Below are 7,925 nucleotides of genomic sequence, written 5' to 3'. Positions count from 1 at the left end.
GACTTTGCCTGGCTTGGCTCTCACCATCACCCTGCACTGCAGGGAGCAGGGAGTGCCCAACGCTTGCCTTGAGCATGTGAAGATGCTGAGATTGGGGGCAGTGTGAGGACGTAGCTGTGGGGACAGCTGCAGACAGACATTTGCAGGCTCCACCCATTTTGGGAGCTGAGGCACAATTTCAGGGCTTTTAGATGAAATACTTGTCAGCTGGAAAGCTGAATCCCACTCCAGTAAGCTGCAACACCTCTCATCTCCAAGTGAGCATGGTTTGACCTCAGAGTCTGGCACAGCATGCTTGAAAGGTTTCCAACCTTTGTCTTAAAAAGCAAAGGCAATGCCTCCCCCTTTCATGTCCAAAGAATTCATTCCAAGATATTCCTATCCTGTAGTAGCATGGCCTGAGGGGACTGTAAAATTCTGCAACTCCATCTACTATTTGGAAGTAGTTTGTGTCTTGTGCAAGAGTCCTATGTACTTGCACAGAGGGAAAAGTAAAATATGTAAAGTAACCCCACATGGGATTATTTTACATTAATGCACCCAAGGGTTCATGAAGCACTAAGGCAGTTAAAATCAATTCTTCCCTGCTGAAGCCAAACTAAGTCATTGAAACCCAGTTTAGCTTTTGGGGTTGTTTGTTTTTCCCATCTTTGTGTTTTCCCTTTAATCTTTGTGCTGGATAATTAAGGCAACATTCCACAGCATCTTTCCTGCTGTTTGTCGTGCTTATACAAGAGCCGGCTGCATTTGTTCCATGGAAAGAACATCCAAAGCCACATTCTGTGGTTCCAAGTAAAATCCTCTGCGGTGTTGACTTTTAATCTCAGTTTAAATTTCAGTTTGCCTGAAATCTGCATTACTCAAGAAAATACTCATAAAAATAGACTTCTTAAGGAAAACAAAACAAGCCAGCAACACAGCAGGGAGAGCTTATGCTCAAGTTTGCATTGAAGTTTTTATTGATGGTGAGACTTCTGGGTTTGCCCTAATACTGCTGGCAGCAGCAGTGGGTCGGGATGCTGGTCCTGTGTCCCCCTCCGAGGTCCCTTTTGCTGCTTGCTGGACCCTGCCAGCATCCAGGGCTCCTGCAGCGCTCCCTGCGCCCGGAGCGCTCCTTGATCCTGAAGCGCTTCCTGCTCCAGGTGCACTCCCTGTCCCCGGTGCACTCCCTGTCCCCGGTGCTCTCCCTGTCCCCGGTGCTCTCCCTGTCCCCGATGCTCTCTCCCTGTCCCCGATGCTCTCTCTCTGTCCCCAGTGCCCTCTCCTTATCCCCGATGCTCTCCCTGTCCCCGATGCTCTCTCCGTGTCCCCGGAGCGCTGCAGGAGCCTTACAAAACAGCCGAGCGGTTATGAAACCCGTGGCTCCGCTGCCACACGTCTCATTCCCGGTAGATGGCGGTGCCAGCTCATTTTTCCTAATTTTTCCCACTTATTTCTTTCCTGGCGCCGCGCCCGATGCCAGCCCTCGGCGGCTGCGGCGGGGCTGGGGATGAACAGGTGCGGCCCCTGCGCTGGGGTCAGTGCTGCAAAAAGAGAGATGTTTGTCGGGGTTCCCCCACCCCATAACTGCTTTTCGTTTGTTTCTGATAAAATTGAAATCGGTTTTAAAAGCTCAGCATAGCACCAGGTGTCTGTCCCCACTACGCTGCTCCATCCCACCACAAACGGCGTGGAGGGCACAGGGAGGATGCTGGTGATGCCGAACCTGGAGGGACTGTGCAGAGCCAGGCAGGCAGAGCCCCTGCATTTCTCTCCAGACTCCATCACGGTCTTGAACAAAACCTGCTCACCCAGGTCCCAGCTCCCTTATTATTGCCTTTCCTTGAGTGTTTCCTTCTGCAGAGGGACAGTGAGCACTGGCGAGGCAGTGTGACTGGGTGAATAAATAGCATTTCTCTTTGGAGATCACAACATCTTTATTTGGCTAAGAGTGGCTCAGCCGCCCTCCAGCCCGAGCTGGTGCTTCCATCTCCATCTCCTTGGCGTGCCCAGGGCGTGCACTGCTGCTCCAGCACGGAAAGACTAATCCTTGTCTTCCTTCTCATCATCCTTGGCAATGCCTTGGTCCTGGGGCAGGAACAGAAAGAAAAGGGACAGCATGTGAGTGTCCTAGCCCAGGTATTTGGCAGCATCCACACTGAGGTTTGTAGAGCAAACCCCACAGGGCTGGGGTGCAAGGGGGAGCCCCGCATGGAGCTGGGGGTGAGGTTACCTCCTCCAAGTCACTGTCAGAACTGCTGCTGCTCCTGCCCTCTTCCCCATCTCCCTGCTGGGATGAAGAGAGAGAGACAAGCATCACTGAGAGCCCCGTCACTCTTTGCTGTTCGAGCCAGAGCTTCAAGTCAGAGAGAATCCTGGTCCTGTGGGTGTCTAGAGCCAGGCTTGGCACCACAGGTGCTGCTGTGGAACCACGTGTGGCCATGGCACCACAGAGTCCTCCAGAGCCAAGAGCAAGGATTTCACGGTGTGTGCAGTGCAGGCAGCATCCCATTTGGAGAGAAAAACGGGGGAGAACTAACTAGGAATGGTGGGAGCAAAGAGACAGCTTCTCTCAGTGGAAAAGCCATGGACACTGATTTCTAGGCTGTGGAAAGCATAGTTCCATCTACTGGAGTTGTGGGTTTGCCATGAGTCAGACGTGGCTTTCCTTTATAGCCAGGATGTAAATGGTTCTGCAGAAAACTCCATCATTCCCCTACCTTTTCTTCCTCCTTCTTCCTCCTCTTCTGCTTCTCCTCTTTTTCTCCCTCAGTCTTTTCCTTCTCCGTTTCTTCCTTCTCCTCTTTCTTGTCCTTCTCCTCTTTCTCCTTATCCTCCCGTCCAAACCCTACAGCAGGGCACAGAGGAAGGTTCATTGCCAGCGTGCAGCATCCAGCACACACAAACCCTGCAGGTGCCCCTGGGCCCACACCAAACACTCACATTTCAGGATTGTTGACATTTTACCAAAGCCAAAGAGCTCTGGGGCACGAAACAGTCACACCTACGGAACAGAGAGGACCTGAAGGAGCAACAAGAGAGTGGAGGAAGGTGAGCATTTCAGGAAACGCCTCCCTGGAACATTCAGTGTTCACAGAAGCCCTGTGTAATTCCTACCCCCAAAACAGCAGGGAAGGAGATCAAATAATCTGTGGACAAATAATCTGTCTAAAGGACAAACCTCGTGTCCACCCAGGCAGCCCCCTGTGCCCAGGAAAGCAGCAAGTGGAGAGTGATGGAAGCAGAGCAATCTCAGGACAAATGTGCAGGGAGATGTCTTAAGTTCCCCACCATGAGCAGGTGCAAATTACAGAAGTATTTCAAATTAAATGAGGAAGAAACAATAAAGAGCAGGTGTGGGGGGCTCCTAGGAATCTCCAGCAGAAAGACAACCTTCCCTGAGGGACGGAGTGATGGCAGAGAGGGAAATGGAAACAGCAGCAAGCAGAGAAGAAGCCAAGAGCAAGGGTAAGAAAACTCCCAAGCATTGATTAGGTGCCTGAAAGGTGACAGATGAAAAGAAAGGAAAGGAAACAGCTTGCTTTAAAAACAGGAGACCCAAACAAAGCCTAAGAAATAGCCTGGGCAAGTCAAACCCTCCCTCTCATACACAAACAGGGTAGCAGGAGTGAGGGGATCAGGTCCTTTCTGCTCACTGGGAAGAGCAGATCCACCCCTGCTGCAGCAGGTAATTAGGAAATAGTTTCTCTTCCAGCCAGTGATGGAGGGAGGCAGAATATTAATGCTTCCTTTTAATGGTTTTAGCCATAAAATGACATCATCTGGTTGTTGTTATTGGCCCTTTTGAAGGAGCCAGTTGCAGCCTCTGAGCCGATAACTTTGATTTGTATTTTCTAGGCAGGTTTTTAAACCCCCACGATGCTGCAGGGGAGCAGGAAGCAGGGGGGTTTGAGGTGGCATCGGGGCAGAGGGAGTTTGGATGGGAAGGAAAGGAGTGTGGGAAGTGACTGATAGAAGATGTAATCAGTGCAAAGTTAAAATCTAATTAATAATGAACAGCAATCTAATTCATCTCTGTAATTAAGAAGTGCAACTACTAATTGAAAATAATCACATTTTAATCTAAAATCATTAAAAATAATCAAACATTAACAAAAGAAAGGCAGCCCTGGGAAGGGGTAGGAGGAGGTGTAGGTGACTCCAGGTCCTGCTCACCAAAGCTGCCCCATGGCTCCCATGGTGAGCCCAGCCCCAAATCCATGAGGATCCCCTGCCTTGTGCCTTCACTGCCAGAGGGGAGCAGTAGGGAAGGCACGAGGTACAGGTAAGGAAAGCACAGAGGTGGACATCAAGCTTTGCACTAGGATATGGGCAACCAGACCAAAGTCCAGCAGCCAGGGCTGGGAAGGGACAGCTCTGCCCTAACACACACCAAGAAATGCCTCTGGGGGGGTTTAAACCCCTTTAATTCCCCCCTGCACTGCTACCTCTGTCCCTGGGAACCAACCCTGCTGTTTTCCAAGAGACAGGGTGGGCTCTGACAAGCTCCTGCCTGGGGGTGTCCCCCAGCGCCCTGTGCAGCCCCTGCCTTGGGTGCTGGCTCCTGATGGCTGCCAATGCTCAGTTTCTTCCCATCCCATCCCATCCCAGACCAGCAGATCTAGTTTTGCCTGTTCCTCTGGAGCCTCAACTACCTCACATTTTGCACAGGCAGGTTTGCCTGCCCCAAATGAGCTGGTTTCTTAAAGCCCAGGCAGACAAACCAGCAAAACCCAGCGGCCAGCTGATGGTCCCCAGGGACCAGCTGCAATTGTCCACAGCCAAGCCAGACAGGAGGTGCAGCTGGATCAGAGCTCTGGCTAACGGAGCAAACCTGTGTATTCAGACCCTTCTGGATGAAGTCTGAATGGCCTTACCCCCCTAGGCACAGCAGGCTCACAGTGAGCCCACTCCCATCTCAGCCAGGGGACTGAAGTTCTTCCCTCAAAGCTCAGGCCCCCATTGCCATCCCCAGGACCACACGGAGCACGAGTTGTCCCAGGGATGCTCCTGCTGCACCCTCGTTCACCCTGCTGTCCTGCTCTGCTGTTCCAAAACACACAAGTGAATCTCTAAATTCCCTGGATGGCATAAAGGACAAAGGGAAGGGCCTTACCTGCAGCTGTAAAAGAAGTGATCTCCTCGATGCCTGGCTGGCAGCAACCAGGGCTCCGGGTATTTGAGTGTTGCGGTCTCCTCCCCAGTCCCACTTTTGGAGCAGAAAAACTGGCTCTGCCATCCGTCATGGACAGCACATGACACCGGAAACGTGACCAGTCCCACTGCTACCCACAAGAGGCATTATTGCCTCCAGCACGGGCAGGAGCAGTGCAAGCAAGTCAGGGCAGCTCTGGAGGCTGCAGACATCCATGGGACCAGGTCTAGGACCAGGGAGAGCACTGGGGACTCAGTCTGGGAATGTGCTATGGTCAGGACCCTGCTGGAAGTACAGAAAAGGGGCCTTGGGGGATGCCTCCTGTGGGTGGGAAGTGTCAGGCAGCTCCAGGAGGTCCAGGCAAGGCTGGACCAGGCAGAGCTCGGCACTCTCAACTCCCTCGATGCTAGTCCTGGCTTTCACTCCAACATATCATTAAGTAAATACCTGTCAGCAGAGAGCAGTTACCAGCATGTCTAAACACTTGCATAATGTGCCTTCCCTCTAATGCAATGCCCTCATTTCCAACAGCACCACCACAGGATAATAAAAGTAACAATAGTGTCAGAAAGGGCTTGTGTACGCAGCTAATTTGTTTTCCCCACCTAATAAAAGGAATTAGCTCTCCCATAAGATTTGTCCCATTTAATGCCTTCAACTCTACAACAAAGTTGCTCCCACAATCATTTGACTTTCATTTATAGTAATTGCAGGGTGTGAGGAGCCCCCTCTGACAGAGTGAGCCTAACTCTGGGTAACCTGTGCAGGGAGCAAGCAGCTCTAGAGAGTCACTTGTCCCAAAAACCTGGCTATTTCTGCCCTAGACCTCTTCCACCACAGCCTGCACTGACCCCAAACCCAGAGCAAGAGTCCCATTGACAGGTTTAGGTCAGAAATGAGGGACGGGTTTTAATGTCCAGGGCAGATAAACCCTGGAACAGCTCAGCTCAGCTCTGTGCTGCCCACTTTACAATCAGTAGCTCTGGTGCTCTTACAGAGATTCTTCAGCTCACACAAATCACTCAGGGAACTCTTGCTGCCAGCACTTGGTCTTGGGACACTGGCAGCAATCCCATCTGTGCCAGCATGACACAGCCGCCAGGTCAGTGCAGCCAGGGAATTTGGTGGAGATGTGCTCATGGAGCACCCTGAAAACAGATGCAGGGAGGCTCTGTTTGGTGTTGGGACCAGCACAGGCATCCAACCCACGCCTCTGAGCAGCTCCTGCCACCTTAGGAGGATCCTCCCCCACAAACACCAAACCCAAACTTATTTTTAACCAGTGACCACATTGCTCACTCCCTGCCAGCCCCAGCTGGGCTCTCAGTCCTCTGATGCCTCCAGCATCCTCAGTGAGAACAGCCCAGGGGACAGCCCTGCCACCGCTCTCTGGACACAGGGACACAGAGCATCACCCACAGAACCAGGACCACCCTGACCAGCAGCCCAGGCTGTAGCCACCAGCATCTTCCTGCAGCAGGACAGCAGAGTGGCAGCCAGGGACACTTCTGGGTCCCACTCACAGACTGCACAGGCTCTGGTCTCACCCTGCAGTGGGCACAAAGCTGCCACTGAAGGAGGGAAAGCAACCTGCAGCCAGCACCCAAAACACCAGTGCATGGTAACCTCGAGCTGCTGCCACAGGAGACTCCCAGAAAACATGGATTAGCAGAGCACAGGCCACTTTCATCCTCTGCTCTGTGCCAAGGAGCCTTTGACTACAGAACACCCAATGCTTCTTAGGTCACACCATCACAGACCACTCTTTATTTTGGATTCCATGTACACACCTGGGAAGGAAATGCCAGAGCCTTCCCCCTGCCATGAGCTCCCCCATTCCTTCCTCTGAGTCAGGCACTTTAATTTGTGCTGTGGGTGACCTGGGACAGGTGTGCCTTTAGTCAGGGCCAGTGGCAGCATAGCTGCTGCTTCTTCCAAACGAGGACAACGAGGACAACGAGGACAACTGCTTATCCTGCCGGAGGTTCTGCTGCTACTGACCATGCGTGTTTCAATAATGGAAAATGAGTCCCTGGTAAGGTGGTTGGCAAGGCCTGGGAGCACATCCTTGGGAAGCCCAAGCCTTTTTTATGTTTTAAACCTTTCCACAGCAGCTGCCAGGAAGCAGCTTTTACAGCTGCAACTAACAGAATCACTCCCAAGGAAAGAAAACAATTGTCGAAGGCTTTTTTTTTTTCCCTCCAAGTCACTGCCAGCATCTTAGCTGACTCTTATCTATTCTCAGCCACCTCTCACCTCCCCAAACACTACCAGAAGTGTTCAAATTACTGTCAGCTCTCATTAGGTTCACACGGAAGGCAAGGCCAAGCAGGAAGACCTCCAGACAGTTGGATGCTGAATTCTGATGAATCCTTTGTGTAGAAAGATTTCAGCAACTGTGGAACTGTTTTGTGTCTATCTATTGCAGTCTTTGCACTGGCACACAAATGAAGCTGGTGCACGTTTGATTATTGGCTGCTGTAACAAAATCCAGGTGGGCACATGACTGAAGGAATTACTGTCTGCATGTTAAAAAAAATCACCTCATTTCCTTTAATTATTAAAACACTCTACACTAAAGCACTGCAGGTCAGTAGAATTTATCTGCAAAAAAGCAGCTGCTGCTTCATAAAAGCCTATTACCTTCATTTCTTCTCTTCTGACATTCCTGTACATTTTGGCTTTTTGGCAGGAGCAAAGCCACCTTTTTGCACTGACACAGGAACTGGGAGCTCATCTGTGAGAGTTCTCACTCCCTAGCCTGGGTTCAGACCACTGTTTCCTGCCATGA

The 7,925-nt window shown here is 51.4% G+C and overlaps 1 protein-coding gene across 2 annotated transcripts; it reads right to left on the bottom strand.

The window, feature by feature from the left end:
- Positions 1 to 1,341: 1,341 nt before the first annotated feature.
- LOC148221963 (uncharacterized) lies at positions 1,342 to 7,912 on the bottom strand. 2 transcript variants are annotated; one of them, XM_088173566.1, is made up of 5 exons: positions 5,096 to 7,912; positions 2,923 to 3,001; positions 2,700 to 2,827; positions 2,213 to 2,269; positions 1,347 to 2,067 (listed from the first exon to the last, which is right to left on the bottom strand). In XM_088173566.1, the coding sequence occupies exons 2-5, from the start codon at positions 2,939 to 2,941 to the stop codon at positions 2,023 to 2,025; spliced, it is 249 nt and encodes an 82-aa protein (XP_088029692.1). In that variant the 5' UTR covers positions 2,942 to 3,001; positions 5,096 to 7,912; the 3' UTR covers positions 1,347 to 2,022. The 2 variants fall into 2 exon arrangements, with proteins under 2 accessions (XP_088029691.1, XP_088029692.1); XM_088173565.1 differs by lacking the exon at positions 2,923 to 3,001 and having other exon boundaries at positions 1,342 to 2,067.
- Positions 7,913 to 7,925: the final 13 nt, after the last annotated feature.

Source organism: Sturnus vulgaris, chromosome 15 (genome assembly GCF_052056855.1).
Source record: "Sturnus vulgaris isolate bStuVul1 chromosome 15, bStuVul1.hap1, whole genome shotgun sequence".
Taxonomy (NCBI): Eukaryota; Metazoa; Chordata; class Aves; order Passeriformes; family Sturnidae; genus Sturnus; species Sturnus vulgaris.
The sequence above is the reverse complement of the archived record's forward strand: the minus strand, read 5'-3'. Positions and strand labels throughout refer to the sequence as shown.